Source organism: Portunus trituberculatus, chromosome 36 (assembly GCF_017591435.1).
Source record: "Portunus trituberculatus isolate SZX2019 chromosome 36, ASM1759143v1, whole genome shotgun sequence".
Classification (NCBI taxonomy): domain Eukaryota; kingdom Metazoa; phylum Arthropoda; class Malacostraca; order Decapoda; family Portunidae; genus Portunus; species Portunus trituberculatus.
The window spans coordinates 5,883,863-5,903,597 of NC_059290.1; the positions used below are offsets into that span (position 1 = coordinate 5,883,863).

General features: G+C 39.8%; 1 protein-coding gene across 1 annotated transcript in view; it reads left to right on the plus strand.

The window, feature by feature from the left end:
- The window catches only part of LOC123513397 (xenotropic and polytropic retrovirus receptor 1-like), a 34,242-nt gene extending 20,238 nt beyond the window's left edge, over positions 1-14,004 (plus strand). The window contains 11 exon segments of the mRNA XM_045270535.1: positions 667-832; positions 5,144-5,347; positions 6,067-6,230; positions 6,910-7,060; positions 7,349-7,405; positions 7,408-7,545; positions 7,953-8,122; positions 8,461-8,594; positions 8,809-8,923; positions 9,672-9,792; positions 12,522-14,004. Coding sequence (XP_045126470.1) covers positions 667-832; positions 5,144-5,347; positions 6,067-6,230; positions 6,910-7,060; positions 7,349-7,405; positions 7,408-7,545; positions 7,953-8,122; positions 8,461-8,594; positions 8,809-8,923; positions 9,672-9,792; positions 12,522-12,613 — 1,512 coding nt within the window. The 3' untranslated portion in view covers positions 12,614-14,004.
- Positions 14,005-19,735: the final 5,731 nt, after the last annotated feature.

The window sequence follows — 19,735 nt, forward strand, 5'->3', positions numbered from 1 at the left end:
CTCAACTGGCAGTGCATGTACAGCAGCTGCCAAAATTCTAGTGTGGTGTGAACTGTGGCTAATGAACAATATGAAGCCCGGTGTCTGATCATGTGTTAGTGTTGGTAAGGTTGGTATGCATGGCTTGATGTGATGCTCATATGCTGATCTGTTTCCCAGGTCATACAACATTCATTTCTTTTGCAGGGCTACCAACTGTTGTCACTAAAATCACCAAATGTGTGAACTTACATAATTTGTTGTCAGAATGTAGATGTTCTATTTTTAGAGGTAGTTTCAGGAGTTGCTGTACATTCCCAGCACTGGCATGTTGTGCCACAGAAATAATTCTTAACTTTTCCCTCTTGTTTACATCTGGAGTATAATAGATAATGTCTTTCTCTCATTTAAATCTATCATGGTGTGGTTCATTTTTGCTCTTTCTCCTATTCAGATCTGGAGTAGCATGATTGATTTTTACTTTTGTTGTTTACTCCTGAAGTAAGATAATAAATTTATATTGATCTCATTTACATAAGGAACAGAGTAATTAATTTTCCTCTTTTATTTATATTTTTCAGTTAATTCATCTATTCATCCATTTCATTATATTTTTAACTCTCATTCATATATGGAAGAGAGTAATAGCAGGAAACGCTTAACACAACAAGCCATCACTCTGTGCAGGTTGAGGGCACCTTCACCTCAGAGCTGGAGCAGGGCGACCGTCAGAGGGCCATGAAGAGGCTGCGTGTGCCGCCTCTAGGTGAGGCACAGAGCCCTTGGACCACATTCAAGGTTGGCCTCTTCTCAGGAGCCTTCATTGTGCTGGTGGTGTCTGTCATTCTCTCAGGTGAGGCTCAAGCAGGGTGTTTTAAAGTTTGTCTGTCCATTTGTATGTAAGGTGTTTGTGTGTGTGTGTGTGTGTGTGTGTGTGTGTGTGTAAGTAAAGTAAAGTAAATTTATTGCCATAATTTACATTTATAAACATGTGAATACATAACAAATATACAGCTTGGCACTGTCTGTCGAGTTATAACTCCTAGGACAGACAGATTTTAAGAACTAATTTAAACAAATTGTGGCAGGGTGAACAAACATAAGAAAACCTAGTTAATCAAGGTAGATCGTAAACTTGACAGGACATAAAATATAAGTAAGAATACAGCAGGAGCTCATCCATCATAACATAAATTGCAGTGAAAACATTATCTTCCCAAATTCATGAAATAATATATGGTGTATCTAGTTTTGCATATGTAACAGATAACTTTTTATTTCCTTTTTAAATCTAATTAAATTACATCCTCTGAGCAGGACTTTTATATCCTGGGGAGACTATTGAATATTTCTGTACCAAAAGAAATAACACTATTTTTGAATAGTTTAGTTCTGAATACAGGTAAGCATAAATCTACATTATTACTCCTAGTGTTACAGGGATGCTCTCTAAGTTTAAACACTGAATTAGGACCAATTGTTTTAAAAATCAATAATAATGTGAAGTATTTGTGTATAGAAGATACTTTAAGAATTTTTCTAGATTGGTATATTTCATCTGTTGAATCAAATTTCTTTTTATGGAAAATACATCGGAAGAATTTATTTTGTGAAATGGTCAATTTATTCAAGAATGAAGGCCAAGTACTCGCCCATAACGAGACACAATATGTAATATGTGGATAAAAAAGAGTATAATATACACTCATTTTAGCTTCCTCAGTTAAATTATGGCGAATTCTATACAAAATTCCAATTATTTTTGAGAGCTTCAAGCAAATGTTATTAATATGCATTTTCCAATTTAAATTTTCATCAACAGTAACACCTAGAAATTTGGTAGTGTGGACTTGGGTTAACTTTTCACCATTTAACAATACAGTAGGAAAGACATGCTTTATGGATCTATTTTGAAAGAATATGTAATTTGTTTCACTAATATTAAGTTTTAAGTTATTTGATTTAATCCAAAGATCGATATTATTTAATTCACTAGCTACAGTTTCATGTAATCTATCAATATTTACATCTTTCATTAATAAGGTAGTGTCATCAGCATAGATAGTAAATTCAATTTTAAAACTAGAATTAATAATATCATTTATGTATATTAGAAAAAGTATGGGCCTTAAAATAGATCCTTGTGGTACACCTTTACTTATTTGTTTGATTGCCGAATATTGTTTGTTACAGTACACACTTTGTCTTCTTTTATACAAGTAGTTCTGAAATAGTCTGTGTGTAACTCCTCTGATTCCTATGTGATTTAATTTGTAGAGCAATATAGTGTGGTCAATGGTATCAAACGCCTTGGATAAGTCAATAAAAATGCCAATAACAAAAAAGTTTCTCCTCCAAGCATTTATAAGCATTGCTTATGAATTGTAAAACAGCCGTTTCAGTTGAATGCTTACTCCTAAACCCGTGTTGATGGTTAACTAAAAGATTGTTATCCTCAAGATATGACATTAATCGATTACATATTATTTTTTCATATATTTTACTAAAAGCTGGGAGGATAGAAATTGGTCGGTAATTGTTTATATCCATTTTGTCACCTGATTTAAATACTGGCACAACCTTAGCTTGTTTTAACTGATCTGGAAAATATCCTGTGGTTAGAGAAAGATTAATTGTGTGAGCCAAGGGAATGTTTATTAAATCACTTGAGGCGTTTAGTAATGTTGGAGGTATATCATCATAACCTGGAGAATTAGTTTTAAAAGATTTAAAATACGTTTGACTTCATCTTTATCAGTGGGCAGCATGTACATTGAAAATTCTGGAGCATTTGTGAGATAATTCCTGTAATTAAAATTTGCAGTATCAGTATCACTGTTGTGTTTCAAGAAATGTTCATTGAATGCACTCGGAACGTCCATACAAGGAGGAGTTAAGTCAATAGTACTCTTATCGACAAAATTTGTTTTTCCTAGTAGTGAGTTAAGTATTTTCCACTGTCTTTTGGGATCGCCCTGACTATTACTTAAATGCTGTTTATAATATAGATTTTTTGCTGTTCGTAATGCTGATGTTAATTTATTTCGATATTTTTTATATTTTTCTCGATAGGTAAGGGGCCATTTTCTAGCAAGTCGTTCTAGTCTATTTTTTTCTTTTATGCTGACCTTTAGAGCTGGCGTTATATGGGGACTGATATCTTTCTTAAAATTTTGTTTTGCGTCTTTAATGGGAAAATGTTTCTCGAATAATTTAAGGTAAGTGGTATAAAAGATATTAAATGATTCTTTGGGACATGTTGAATTAATTACATCATTCCAGTTTTCTAAAGCAAGATCGTTAGTAAATTCACGAAGAGATATGGAAGTTATAAATCTTTTCCTAATGGTTTTCGGTTTTTGTCTAATGTCATCCATTCTAAATTGTGAAAGTATGGGAAAATGATCAGTTATATCCGTGTCAATAATATAATTACCAATATTTCTATCTAACTGAGTGGTCCAAATATGATCAATTAAAGATGCAGATGTACTGGTAACTCTGGTTGGCCTTGTGATGATAGGGAACAATGAAAAAGAAAACATTAAATTTATAAATTCATCAACATTATCATTTCGGTTCAATAAATTGATATTGAAGTCTATTTTTATCCATATCATTATTGTATTTATCATCTTCAGTAAGTAATGGATCAAATTAAATTCAAGAAATCGTAATGTGAATCTACGTTATTAGAAAGTACAGTATAATTCCTCAACACATCATCATTTACCGTAGCAAAAGGCAATTCACACCATAAACTTTGGTTAGAGATCATCATAATCAGTAATTGCAATCACAATGACAATGACAATCACCTTATGAGAAGGAATCAGGTATTTACTTCCTGCGACTGTGTGTGTGTGTGTGTGTGTGTGTGTGTGTGTGTGTGTGTGTGTGTGTGTGTGTGTGTGTGTGTGTGTAATTGTATTTACCTAATTGTAACATACGGGAAAGGAGCTATGCTCGTACTGTCCCGTCTCCATATCTACTAATGTCCAGCTTTTTCTTAAAATCATGAATATTCCTTGCGTTGACCACTTCCACGTCTAAACTATTCCATGCTTCCACCCTTCTATGAGGAAGCTATATTTTTCACATCTCTCCTATAAGTGGCCATTTTAGTTTTTCCCATGCCCTCTCGACATTCTTTCATTCCACATACACAGATCTTCCCTATCCATTTTTTCCATGCCAATCATCACTCTGTATATTGCTATCAGGTCTCCCCTTTCTCTTCTGTTTTCCAGGGTCGGAAGTTGCATTCTGTTCAGTCTGTCTTCATAAGTCAAATCTCTTAAGTCAGGCACCATTTTGTTGCAGCCCTCTGTACTTTCTCTAGTTTCCTTATGTGTTTCTTTAAGTTCGGAGCCCACTGTATTGTTGCATATTCAAGCCTTGGTCTTATCATTGCAGTAATTATTTTCTTCATCATTTCTTCATCTAAATATCTGAACGCCACTCTTATGTTCCTCAATAAGTTCAATACTTCTCCAATTATTTTGTTTATATGTCTCTCTGGCGATAGGTCATTGGTAATTGTCACCCCAAGGTCTTTTTCTTCATGACTGGTTTTATGTCTTCATTTCCTATCTTGTACATACTCCTGATTCTTCTTTCACTCTTGCCAAACTCTAATTTCTTGCATTTTGTCGTGTTGAACTCCATTTGCCATGTACAGCTCCATTTCCATATTCTGTCCAAGTCTTCCTGGAGTAGTTCGCAATCTTTGTCACATCTCACTTTTCTTAACAATTTTGCATCGTCTGCAAATAGGCTCACATAACTGGACACCCCATCCACCATGTCATTTATGTAGACCGCAAACATTACTGGTGCCAACACTGATCCCTGTGGGACTCCACTCTCCACCAAGCCCCATTCTGATGGTCTGTCCTTAATTATTGTTCTCATTTCTCTTCCTACCAAAAAGTCTTGTGTGTGTGTGTGTGTGTGTGTGTGTGTGTGTGTGTGTCTAAGGAGATGATTTATTGCTCCTTATCCACCCATCTCTCTGTTTTCATTTACTGATTTCTTTTTTTCATTCACTTATTTTTTTTTTTTCATTCACCCATTTCTTTGTTTTCATTCACTAATTGCCCAGTTTTTATCCATATATTACTCTATTTTCATCCACACATTGCTCCATCCCTCTCATCCACAGGCATCTTCCACGGGAACAATCACAATGTGGATGTGGTGCTGAGGCTTTTCAGAGGACCACTCCTCATCATCCTTTTCCTCTTCCTCATCGGCATCAACATCTATGGGTGGAGATCATCTGGGGTGAATCACGTCCTCATCTTCGAGATTGACCCAAGGAACCATCTCACTGAGCAGCACCTCATTGAGATTGCCGCCATCTTCGGTGAGTTCAGGGACTAGATTGTGATGTGAAGCAATGTTTAGGATTATTATAGTTTTCCAACCCATCTTGCTTGATTTCTATTAAGGTGATGTGAGAAAATAGTTGTGATTTCTATTGAATGCATTTACCTATTTGTATATTACAGGGTGTGAGCAGGGCTCTTAGTGACCTGTCTCCATATCTACTTTTATCCAACTTGTCCTTAAATGTATGCACATTTTCTGTTATTACAATCTCTTCACTCAAGCAGTTCCAGATGTCCACCATTCTATGTGGAAAACTAAACTTTTAATGTTCTTCAAACATTGACTTCATGATCTTCAAGTGTCCCCTTGTCCATCTAACTCCATCTTCTGTCAGTGATGCCAGTGGTGTTCTCTACCTACCTTTTCCATACCATTTATTATCTTATACATCATTATTATATCTCCTCTCCCCTGTCTATCTTTCAAACTTGGTAGTCCGATCTTTGTCAGTCTTTCTTCATACGTAAGGTCCTTCATCTGTGGCACCATCTTTGTAGCTGTCCTTTTGATTCTTTCTAGTTTCTTGATATCCTTTTGCATATATGAAGACCACACCACTGTTGCATATTCAAGTCTGGGTCTTATCTAAGTGGTTATGATTTTTTCATCATACTCTTATACATGTAATTACTCACCACCCTGATCATAGTGTAGATGTTCAGTCAAGTGTATGATGTAAGCCATGTCTTACAGGAGTGATTTGGGCCTTGAGTGTGCTGGGGTTCCTGTACGCCAGTGCACTGTCCATCCCGTCCTATACGGTGCCCCTTGCCTTGCTCTGCTTTATGCTACTCTTCTTAGTCAACCCCACCAGGACCTTCCACCACGAGGCACGCTTCTGGCTCCTCAAGAAGTTGGTGAGTTGTGTTTGTCACCACCATTGTCACCACTGCTGCCATTAGTACAATGGGGAGGGAAGTGGGTATGGAAGAGGACAGGAGCTAAAGGCAGGACTCACCCTCCATTAAAACACACTCAGAGAGATTGTGAAATTTGTCTGAGTATTTTCTTTTTACTTATAATATCAGTCTGAGATTCACACAATAAGAAGATAGACACTATCATTTATTATTCTGGGAATTAAATACTGAAGAGGAAGTTTCTAGTACATATGTCCTATTTTTTTTAATTGCCTTCTTCAGTGCACAGGCAATACAGTGGCAGTGTGTACTGTCTCTTGTACTGCCACTGATAGGAAACATTATCAAACAGAATTCATTTGAGCCAAGCTTCTTTTGATGACTTATTTATAGCGTTCTTTTGTAAGATCAGTATGACTGGCCAGGGAGGAGTCAAAAAGTCAATAGTACCACACATGAGCCACTTATATAACACTGGTGACTCTGGTGCAGCGAGGTTTCAAGATATTTAATCTCATCCTTTGGCTGACTCTCTTGGGATTGTTCAGGGGCTGGCATTGCAGTGGACATTTTTATTCAATCATTTTCATTACTCTTGGCCAGTTTTCTTTCTTGTATAAAGAAAATAAAAAAATAAAAATAACACGCACTGACAACCTCACTCCTCTGCCTTCAGGGTCGTGTGGTTTGTGCTCCTTTCGTGTTTGTGCAGTTTGCTGATTTCTGGCTGGGCGACCAACTCAACACTCTGGTGCAGGTGCTGAAGGACTTTGAGTATTCGCTGTGCTTCTATATGCAAGGCATCAACTGGTACATGGACGAGAAAGGTGAGGCTGCGGGAGACACTTGGGTGTTACCTTTCTATATTCTGCCTGAACTTGAAAGCTCCACATCCCATTCTTTTGGCTAACTTTCTCAGACTTGCTCAGGGACTGGCATCTAAGTGGGCCTTTTTGTTTAATAATTTTTGTTGCCCTTGGCCAGATTTCCCCTCTTACATAAAAAAAATAAGAAAGAAATATGAATGATAATAATAATAATAATAACAATAATAATATATGATGCCACTATGCAGCTGTAGGAAGATGAACTATGACCTTTTGACATTCCTACAGTTGAAGACCACGTGTGCATTGACAAGACAGAGGTGGTGAGGAACATTGTGGCATGTCTGCGGCGTGGTGGAGGTTTGCACAATGTCTGAGACGTTACCGAGACACCAAAGAAATGTTTCCACACTTGGTGAACGCCTTCAAGTACGCCACAACCTTCTTCGTGGTGACCTTCTCCTGCCTCACTCATGTGTACGAAGGTGAATCAGGCTGACAATGTACTATGTATTTTCATCCTAAAGTTTGAGTTGATTTCTTCCATAACATACTAGTAATGTATGTCTCAGAACAGAAATGAATTTTTTCATACTCTCTCTTATTTTTGGAGAGTGTATAGCCCTGTCCTGAGCTTTCAAATGATAACTAAAAACTACTTATAACACTCACAAGAAGGCCACATTTTTTACATTCACATTAGATCAGGTCATTATCTCTTCCCAGAATCCTTCTGACTAAATGCCTCACAAACCTGACACCAAGACAGTCTAACCACTGCCTCACATCCCACCACTCTTCCTTTCCTCAGCCAGAATGAACACACAGACACCCTGATACACACACCGGACACACAACTAAGCAGCCTGACTCCCTGACTCTCTCCCTACAGGCCAGTATGACAGCAAGAACAGCAATCCCTTCTTCTACATGTTGGTGGTGTCCAGGCTGTTCAGTTCATGCTTCGTGTTCTGGTGGGACATGGTGATGGATTGGGGCATGTTTGACAAGAACAGTGGAGAGTACAAGTTCCTGAGGGAGGAGCTCGTCTATTCCTCCCCTGTGAGTGGTGGCAGAGACAGTCTTTATGTGCGATGTAGAGTAAAGGCATATATAAGGATAAGGAATGGGATTATAGAGGTTTAAGGGATTAGAGAAATGAGAATAGGAAACAGAAATCAAAAGTAGTATATGGTAATGGAAAGGTTAGAGCAATGAGGATGTGTTGACTGGTGTAATGGGTGGACAGGGATGCACAAGGTGGTGTGGCCATTTATGAGGACAAAGAGTTCATAGTTTGCACAGGAAGTGTATGCAAGCAAAATTGGTGTTATCAGGAGAGGAAGGGCAGTTGATACACCTCATCATTCAGAAGACCACAAATTCTCCTTCTGTTGCAGTACTATTACTACTTTGGCATCGTGGAGGATTTCATTCTCCGCTTCATCTGGACCTGCTCCCTCACCCTCACAGAGCTCAAGCTTGCAAAGGGAGAGATCCTCGTCTCCGTCCTGGCCCTTCTGGAAGTGTTCAGGTGAGTGGTGGTGGCCAGACGTCTTTTCTTTTTCCTTTTTATCTAGCTTCAAGACATTTATCCCATTCTTTTGTCTAACTCTCTCAAATGTGCTTAGGGACTGGAATCTAATTGCCCTTTTTTGTTTAGGTAATTGTTGTTTCCCTTGGCCAGATTTCCACTCTTACATAATAAAACATCTTCCTTCTTCACCTCATCCACTCACTCCCAACAGGCGGTTCATCTGGAATTTCTTCCGTCTGGAGAACGAACACATCAACAACTGTGGTAAATTCAGAGCTGTGAGGGACATCTCCATCATACCCATGGATGCCTCAGACCAGGCACAGGTGAGTGTTTCTTCTTTCTCCTCCTCCTCCTCCTCCTCCTCCTCCTCCTCCTCCTCCTCCTCCTTCAGGTATCACTTGTGCACCTCTTTCAAATCATTATTCTTTTCTCCTGATAATCAGTGTCCATTTTTTTAAACCATCCTTCTTGCCTTTCAATTAAGTGTTCCTTTCTTCTCTACCTCTAAGTATCATTGTTCCCTTTTTTTATTATCTTTTTTCTCTAATTCCCAGTGCCACTTTAAAACCAATGTTCTTATCCTCCAATTAATAGCGTTCCTTTTCAAATAATTCTTATTCTTTAATATCAGTGCCACTTTTTAAGGCATTCCCTATATTCCCTTCACTGTCCTGTTCACCTGATGGGGTCCTTAAGCTGCAGCAGGAGTGTCTTCACCTTTAGTGTCAAAATGCAGGTCTTGGTCAGAGAGAAAGGAAGGAATGCTTGTACTGGAAGCATAATGGCATTTATACTATTACTGATTCTGTCCAAGTTTCCCTTCCACTTTTTTCCATTTATTCTTTATTTTCCATTTCCTCTCTGCCTGTTTTGATTCTCTCTCTCTCTCTCTCTCTCTCTCTCTCTCTCTCTCTCTCTCTCTCTCTCTCTCTCTCTCTCTCTCTCTAACATTTCACCATTTCTTTAAAAAATTCTGATTATCTTAGATTTATTGATGCAGCATTTCTTATTCACATTTGCCTGCGTTGTGTCTGTGTCTCACCATTAATCCATCCCACAACTGCCCCACAGATTGTCAAGATGATGGATGAAGTTGATGGTGTCGTGAACCGCAAGAAGAAGAAGGCTGGTGGGAAGCAACGTAAGGGAATTGAATCTAAACCTCTTCTTCTGGATGGTGGTGGCGGTGGAGGTACTGGTGGCGGTGCAGGGGGTACTGGTGGTGGTGGTGTGGGAGAGAGTGTGGACGAAGAGGCCAACTATCTCACGGTGACCTCAGTGGAGCTCCGTAACTGGTTCAGAGGCATCACAGGGAGTCTGAGAAACACACAGACTGCCAACACCTGATCCCCTGGCCACGCTTTGTCATTCCCTGTGTCACAGTGGTGTGTTCTTGGCCAGTAATAAGGGGCAAGCCAGCAGATCAGTGAATATAAAAACTGTCTGCTGCTTTTTTTTACTAAAGGCAAAAATTGAGAGACAATATAATGAAAGTGAGCATTATAGGCATCTTTGTGACACTCTCTCCTCACTGGCTTTGTGTACCTGCTTGAAACACCTGGAAGCTTGAGAAAACAGGATACTGTACTGAGTATTCACTGTAATGTCTTGCTGGTCCTCAGGGAAAGGTCCTTGAAGTCTGGTAGTGTTTGCTTATTGAGTGGCCTTCTCATACTCATAATTACTTGATCAATTTTTATATATGAAGATAAAGTGTAAGTGATTGATGTCTACTCTATTCTAAAGTCATAATAGCATTGTGTTGCAACCAGACCAAAGTACCTCTCTACTGCTGCTGTCCAAGCTGGTATCTGTGTGGTACCCACAAGCACTTGTTAAGCCTTCAGGTTTAGGAAGGAACTGTGTTGAATGGACCAACTGTCTGTATTTGTATGTACATAATGATTCTGTGCAATCCTTGGGATGCGTATGTGACATTCACCTCACACATCAACACTAACACAGCAAACAGTCCTCACACACACTTGTCATTCACACACCAGTGTACTTCAAGATTACTTCAAAAGTTATGCCAGCCAGACACACCTGTCATGTATCTACCACTGACGCCTGCCACTCACACCCGCCACACACAGGTACAACACAGGACACACAACAGCCACCCAGAGGGAACACCCACGACATGCTGCTGCCTGTGTTGAGGGACAACACTGCAGTACTGAGGCTGCTAGTACCAGCCTCACAACTCTGATGGGTGTACCATAGTCAACCACACACACTTAAGACTAGTCAGTATGTTTTGAGGATGTGTGTGTTTGTGTGTGTGTTTGTGTGTTCGTGTGTGTGTGTGTGTAGTATTTGTGCAATACTAAAATATGGATTGCTAATGTGAGTTTTTCCTTTCACAACACTGCATATTTGAGGTGACAAAGATGCAAACAAATTTTGTCTCGTGAGGTAAGTCTTGCTAACTTTTGAATAAATCATACGTGTGAGGTGAGCATCTTGCATTGCGTGGATGTGCCTTGGCATCATGAGTGACATGGTGATGAGCCCGCCTTGACAGGGAATTATGAGACATGCATATCACTACACATGTACTAATACAGGAACACACAGGGCAATACAGATGGAAGCAATACTAGAAAATAGGGGCACGTATGAAGCAAATGTAAGTAACTAGTCATGAAAACTGTTGATTATTATAAGGCAGTTTTTATCAAACCTGAGCCGTCCAGTGTGTGCATGTGTGTGTGTGTGTCAGACATGTATTCTCTTAGCAACATAAGGGCCGTGTTGCCATATGCTTTAGTGTCTCATTTCAAATATCTTAACCAGGCTGCAGTGAGAGTTGACGGGGCCTTCCAAGGGTGTCTTCATAATTCCGATGACAGTTTGAGTAAGATTCTGGATCATTGGGGGAACAAGCACCCATGAGAACACACCTGAGCACCTCAGTGGCCTTTAAAATTACTCCTTTTGAGATTAAAGCATTTTAATATATGGCTCGACATGACCTGCATGCAACACACACCTGCATCATCTGGTGGCTGTGTCCTATCCCTCTCCCTCTCCTTCCACATCCTGCTGGTCATCCCATTCCTCCCTACAGTGTTCTCACCACTATCCCTTCTACTCTTTTCAATTTGTTCTTGCTCTCTCCTTCATGCCAGCCTGTTGTCATAACCTGATCCCCTACCATCCTTGCCCCTCATGTCTTACACTCACCCACTCACCTTCCTCTCCCTCCCCCCGACATACACATACACACACACACACACACACACACACACACAGCACGTGGTAATGCAAAGAATGAAGCACTGCACACAGCACTCAGCATGTTCCTTGAGATGAGATGCAGCCATGCACGAAAAGCACTCACTGAACCAAACACTCGTCTTGCATGCACCTAACAAGACCAATATAGCCGACAGCCACAAGTCTACAGGTCAGGATAATTTGAATATATCGCAGAAGCAGTTTACCAGTGCTTAGATATCACATATATAGAAATCAACAAGTATTCCATTATTTAGAAGCATGTAGTACCTTGGTCACTGCTGCTATAATACACAAGCTGCTGAGAAGGGTAGATCCGCTTGCTGCAGAACACATTTACCTTATAAATAACGTAGGCATTATTAAACTATTACTGCTTAGTGAAGACAGTACAACGTAAGATACTTCCCCTTACGTTTAGAGTAAAAATGAAAAAAAAAAGTAGTTTAACGATCACCTAGGCTTTTGACATTTGGCTGCATACGGACTGGCCGTGGCGATGACACGCTTAGCAGCACACGCTGCATAATCCCTTAGGTAACAGTCAGTATAGGCCATACTGAAAAAAAAAAAAAAACAGCCTTTCCATAGCCAGTGTTGTCCTTAGTAACTATTCTCTAGTCACAATACACAAATAACGCTTTTTTTTTTTTTTGCATCCATTTCGCTTCATGGCAGATGGCGGAGGAGGCGGCGGCATTGGAACCACTCTCCCGTACCCGCTGAAGGAGGATGAAGGGAGTCCCGCGGAGACACAGCACGCCAGATAGACGCAACACCTGAAGCCGGGCGGGAGCCACACACGCCACCACGAGACCTGTCTACTGTCTGGCTGCCCGCATGTAGACGTAGACTTGCTGTGGCTAGCCAATTCGAATTTTGAAACGTTTTGCTCTCACCACTATTTTCAAAGGCCACAGAGATGATTCACCGGGGTTTTTAAGAGTGTTTCTCCTGTTGATGCTGTAAAAATCTTGTTAATCTATCACTAGAACCGTAAAAACACCCTTAAAAACCCGTGTTACTTCAACTAGAGGCTCTTCATTGTTGGGAGGTATGGCGCGGAAGCGTTTCATAATATGGCACACTGTATGGTGGTTGCACCTCGGTACTTCTGGCAGAATATCGCTGCTTATCACTGACACACACACACACACACACACACACACACACACACACACACACACACATAGCTGTCCTCTTGGCTATGTCTACAGAACTGTCCCCAAAAAGAATTGGTGCCTTATCTTCACAACCCTTATCAATGAAAGTTGCCGGGGTATTCAAAAGTACGTGTTTTGATGAGTCTCGAGGATTCTGATCCACTGGTGAGGGAAAAAAGAAGACGCCAACTTGACTCATCTATGATGTTTGCAATGCAGTCGTGATGGGAGGAGGCAGCGTTAAAGCCAGCAAGATGCAATCAGAGAACACAAAAAGAAAACGAGCTCTACAGTAAGACATGAAGCAAAACCAAAGGAATCCTTACTTGGCGATACAGAGACTAAAGCTCTCCATCCACATCCACATCCACATCTCAACCATCTGTAGAGGACTCAGGATCCACGTGCATATGCATCCCGGGAGGGAGAGCATCACATTACTATCGTCACTCCTAGAATTAATATAAGCTGCCAAACCAAATATCCTTTCGTGAGACGAGAGGGCGCTGCTGCCCTCACGAACAGCGGTAGTAGTTACATTTCATTTCACCGCCAATAGCGGGACGTGTGACCCGGCCTGAAAATATATGCGGTGGCGATGACCGAACCACACCTCCATGCACTACCACGGGTGGGATGCCAACACTGCCATGTGGCGAAGCAGGTAAGGATGGCCTTCGGAGTACAAGCGTGCATTGTTTTCTTTAGTACGTGAGTGCGATTTAAGTAATGTATAGATCCATATTTATATGTAATGTATAGGGAATGACTGCAGAGAGAGAGAGAGAGAGAGAGAGAGATAATACTCATAATTGTAAAGCGCTGGAGGACAAGGGTTACATCTGTGCCCTGCTTGGGAGGTGTAGCGTGTTTCCCTTCATGAAAAACACGCCGTAGTCGTGCGCTGAGTCACGGTCACAGCAGTTCAACAATTCACAGGAGCAACGTATGATTCAATGTTAGGAAAGTTGTTTTATACTGAAAAAAGTTAAAAGATATTCATTCTTCTTTAACCTTTTCGAAGAGCCACCTTCTTCAGGGAGAAACTTGCGTTCAACTCATAATTCAACACTTAGAAAGTATTACAAATGTTATACCGTGAAAATACAAGTGAAGGAGAAGCATCTTAATTCCCCAGCTTTTCAAAACAATAATTTCTTCTGAGAGGAATTTGTGTTCAACTCACAATTCAGCACATAATGAAGTAGATAATTATAATTTGATACTGAGAACACACGAGTGAAGAAACGCAATTGTTTTTCCAATAACATCTTCAGAGAAAAATTTGTTGCGTGCGTATCAGTAGATACCGAGGTAGGAGTAATTAGAATTTCACACACAATATATGCAGTGGAGGAGAATCATATCGTTTCTTTAATCTTAAACACACACACACCCGGTAGTTCAGTGGTTAGAGCGCTGGCTTCACAAGCCAGCGCCAGCCGGGTGGAGATATTTGGGTGTGTCTCCTTTCACGTGTAGCCCCTGTTCACCTAGCAGTGAGTAGGTACGGGATGTAAATCGAGGAATTGTGACCTTGTTGTCCCGGTGTGTGGTGTGTGCCTGGTCTCAGACCTATCCGAAGATCGGAAATAATGAGCTCTGAGCTCGTTCCGTAGTGTAACGTCTAGCTGTCTCGTCAGAGACTCCAGCAGATCAAACAATGAAACACACACACACACACACACACACACACACACACACACACACACACACACACACATCGGAGAAAAAGGAATGTGCTTAACTTTCAATTTAACACAAAGAAAATAATCCAACGCTCATCGTGAGGAAACATGAGTGTGGAAACATGTAATGTATCCCCTAACCACTCACAAATCTTCTTCAGGAGATAAGAAACATGCTAACTTCAATATCTAGCTAACAATTATATCATACTGAGAAAACGCGAATGAAACATACTATTACTCCTAACTCAAGGTGCGGAGAGCCACGACAAGCCATCATGCAGTAATTAACCTTCCACTATGAACCGTGCGTGACTACAAGGCCTATACAAAAATACACTGCCCTCTCACCACGATTACGTTTTCCTGTGTGTGTGTGTGTGTGTGTGTATTTTACCGTGCAGCTGCTCTGTGATGACTACATTGATGGTTTGTGTGTATATTAGACATAAGCGTCTCTGTTCCTTATTTATTTGTATAACCGTATCTCCTTAATGCTCGGATCGACTATATGTACCACACTGGGTGCTTCGTAAGCCTGTATATGAACCTGTGGCCAAATGTTGATGAGGGAGAGGAAGAATAAAGGTGTTTTCAACCATTATTTTAGAGCTTTTACTGACGCCTTGACACACACACACACACACACACACACACACACACACACACACACAGAGAGAGAGAGAGAGAGAGAGAGAGAGAGAGTAGTAGTAGTAGTAGTAGTAGTAGTAGTAGTAGTAGTAGTAGTAGTAGTAGTAGTAGTAGTAGTAGTAGAACAATTACTATCATCACAATTATTTCATTCTCATTCATCATAGTTATTTTATTCTCATTCTCCTCGTCATCACCACCTTCTCCTCCTCCCTCTCCTCTTCCTACTCCTCCTCCTCCTCATCATCATCATCATCATCATCACTTCTTTCTTAGAGAGAGAGAGAGAGAGAGAGAGAGAGAGAGAGAGAGAGAGAGAGAGAGAGAGAGAGAGAGAGAGAGAGAGAGAGGAGAAGGGGGGAGCACCATTCGCTTCTGTCGCCCACACGTTTGACCAGTACTATAAAACAGGCCCCACGACACACAGTACCCTCTGCAACCTAATCCCGCGGGTGACTGGAAGTGAGAGGGTGTGGTGATCATTGAGCTGCACCTGAATACGATCCGACAAGCTGGTAGGTGAAGTGAAGTGAGATAAGGTCAGATTAGGTGAGGATAAATAAGGTAAAGTTAGGTTATGTAAGATTAGGTAATGTTAGATTAAGAAAAAAATAGGTTATGTTAGATTAGGTTAGGTTGGATGATTAGGTAAAAAATTAGGTTAAGTTAGGTTACATTATGTTTAGTTAGGTTAGGCAATGTTAGATTAGCTAAAAAATTAGGTTAAGTTAGGTTACATTATGTTTAGTTAGGTTAGGCAATGTTAGATTAGGTAAAAAATTAGGTTAGGCTAGGTAATGCTAGATTTGTTATGAAATTAAGTTAATTTAGATTAAATTATATCAGGTTGTGGTTTATTAAGATATGTTATGTTAGGTTACGTAAAATTAGGTTAGGTTAAACTAGATTAGGTTAGATCAGGTTACATTAGATTAAGTTACGTAAAGTTAGATCAATTTCAGTTAGGTTATATATTCTTCTGTATGTACATCCAGTATAAAAATCTCTATCTATATGTCTGCTTTTCCTTAATTCTAATTGTATGTGTGAATGTATTGTACTGACAACTAAGTGGACCTTCTTGTTTTATGTTGTCCTTGGCCAGTTTTCCTCTCTTCCATAAAAAAAAAATCTTTCCTTTAGTCTAAGTTGGAAACAATCACGTTCCATAAGTCTGCGGCCACAATCAGAGACGTTTAATTAAATTTAAAGACAAATCAAGTAAGACGCGTTTCATGAAATCCAAGGAGAATGTTTGCCACGCTTCAGAAACTCTAAGGTGAATGGATATCAAGTTTCATTAACTCTGGGCAGTATTTATCTTATATATATATATATATATATATATATATATATATATATATATATATATATATATATATATTTATCATATAAGAGGAGAATATGGCAAAGAACAACAAAAACGACTAAACAAAAAGGTTCGCTTAGTTGCCAGTCCTCAACCAGGTCTGTCCTGCTGTTTTCCTTCCTCTCTCTCTCTTTCCTCCTTTTACGTTCCCTTATTTCATCTGTTTATCTATTTTCATATGTTAGAAAAGCTGTGGCTATAGATATCAAAACTTTACAATTACTAATATCTCTCTCTCTCTCTCTGAAATATTTATGAATCTGCACCATGTCTAAATGAAACACACTTACCTATATTTCTGCATTCTTCATCAACCAGTCTTTCAAGGTTGTGGTCAATGGGACATCTATCGCACCATCTATTCCTTACAGCATCATATTTGTACAGACACATGAAGGTCGCACGGCTGACAATTGCTACCCATCGCCCTTCCCTCCTGCCCTTTCACAGACACACCGTCAAGGACCTCCACCTCACCCATACCCTCTCATTTAAACACACACACACACACACACACACACACATAGATAATAGAAGAACTAGCCTCACCTTTAACCACCAACCTTCACACACCAATTACCAAAGATTCACAACTCTCACTCCTGTATCATCTTTCATACACCACCTTTCACACACTGCACCAGATACTACCTATACAAAAACGACTCAGATAAACAGACACTGACTAAGCTTATTCTTAATTCTTTTAATACTGGGACGGATTTTTATTTTTTATTTTTTATATGATTAGACGATTTTATTGACATTTGGAACGGTGTATGGAGATCAGATGAATGGTCAGTCTTCACTATTTTAATCTCCCACATACGTTTCTGAAGCTGTATAAAATTGGCAAATAGTAAGCAGAATGAATATAAGAACGCGTCCTGGTACTGAAGAGGTTAAAAGCTTTGCCCTCTCACACCAAAACTACTTTCAAAATGCCACTGATGATTAACCTGGTTCTCAAGAGTTTTAACTGGTAACAGTGAAAGAAACTTGTTGATACGCCACTTGAAACGTAAAAATAGTCTTAAAGAACACATGTAACTTCATCTGTAGTCTTTGAAAATGGTCGGGGCGAGAGAGAGGAGTGTTTTAGATTATGAGGCTAACTTCCAGACACTCGCCACCCAACACACAAGACAGTAACCACTAGACATTAAAGCATTCTCTAACTTCCTCATGTCTCTGCTCTTTCTAGGAAGCTCTACCGGCTATTATAATTGCACTTATACGACTGTAGCGATAGTTTAACAAGAAAGCTACATGATTACTTAGGAAAATAAGGAGAATGCGAATTTTTACTTGAGTGTACTTTGAAAACAATTTGCATGAGAAAAGAAAGTATTTGATAATGCGAATCGAACTTCCATTCACTCCCGGACTCTGTAACACACTATTCGCAGGGCATGGACCACCAGACACTACAATATTGTCAGTTTGTCATAAGATGCATCGCTTCACTGAATGACATGGAGGTGCAATAGGCCAGTAACAGAACTCTATTTAGCTTTATTTTAACAGAATATACATGAAACTTATATCTAATCTGTACTGTACAAACTCCATCCTTTGTTTTGGTTCCCACGAGAAAACCCTCTTTTTATGTAAGAGGGAAAAGCTGACTAAGAGCAACATAAAACGGAAAAAAAAAAAAAAAAAAAAATGCCCCACTAAGTTGCCAGTCCCCTTACAGGTCAGACAGTTAGCCCCATCCCCCTATCCCTCCCCCCAAAAAAAAGGATAAATGTCTTGAAACCTCCCTAACTGTGAAATGAGAGGCGAGATTCAAGAGCCGAGAAAAGATTCAGGAACACATTAGTGAGCATGTCAGGAGTTTGAAGAAATGACACGAAAAAAAGAAGAAAAAAAAGAATAATGATGATACTTGAAGATAAACAAGTATAGATAAGTTTCTGATTATCATTAACTGGAATAGAGGACGAAAAATGAGTAAGTGTTGAGCTATGAAGAAAAACAAGTTCAAAGATAATACTTTCCGACCATCACTAGAGGAAGGAAGACAAGAAAGTGTTTGGTTTGAGTAATGAAGACAAGTACAGTGATGATACAATCTGACAAAATGAGTTACATCACAGCAGCAAAAACAAGATGGCATTAAGAATTATGATGACAAATAAAGACAATGATACAATGATGATGCAATCTACCCATATTAGATAGAGAAGTGGAAATAAAAAGGAAATTGCTGAATTATGAACACAAACGAGGCTAGGGATGATATTTGAGTAGTGATGGTAGTAGATAAATCTCAAGTTGACTTCGGAATACCTCTATTACTCTGATGTTTCGACTAAAAAAGTAGTAGTAAGAGCAGAGTAATAAAAGTATTCCTGTGTCAACCTGCTGGCGTCTCCCTCCCACCTCGTCCTTGCAGAGCCTCTCATGTGGTAAAGGAAGGCGTAACACACACACACACACACACACACACACACACACACACACACACACACACACACACACAAAGATGTGTTGAGACTTGGAACAGTTTGAGTGAAGAAGTGGTGTCAGCAAAGTGTGCATAGCTTTAAAGAAAAATTGGATGTGTAGATATGGAGGCAGGGCCACACGAGCGTTAAGCCCAGGCCCTATAAAACTACAACTAGGTAAATACAACCTACTAAGCGTTTCAGAGTTTGAGGGCACGTTTTTTTAGAATAACTTTGTAAGGAACACGCATATCATTATGAAATTTTGCCACAGTGTACTTGACACCCTCCCCTAATATCCCAATGTGTCAAGAATCGTCAACAGTATATAATAATGGCACTTTTCCCTATAAAAACAGGAGAAAGTCACTTATACCTCACGAAGAAACGGACAACTGGTGAGAAATGGTGACGTAGTACTATCTGTGACGTAGTAACAAGCTCCACCCACATAGTCCCTCCCCCTGCTTCTACCCTCCCTCTCTTCCATCCCCCTCCCCATATTTCGCTCCCTTCCTCCCCTCCCCTCCCCGTCTATGTATTCCCCTTCCTTCTCTCTCCCTCTCTC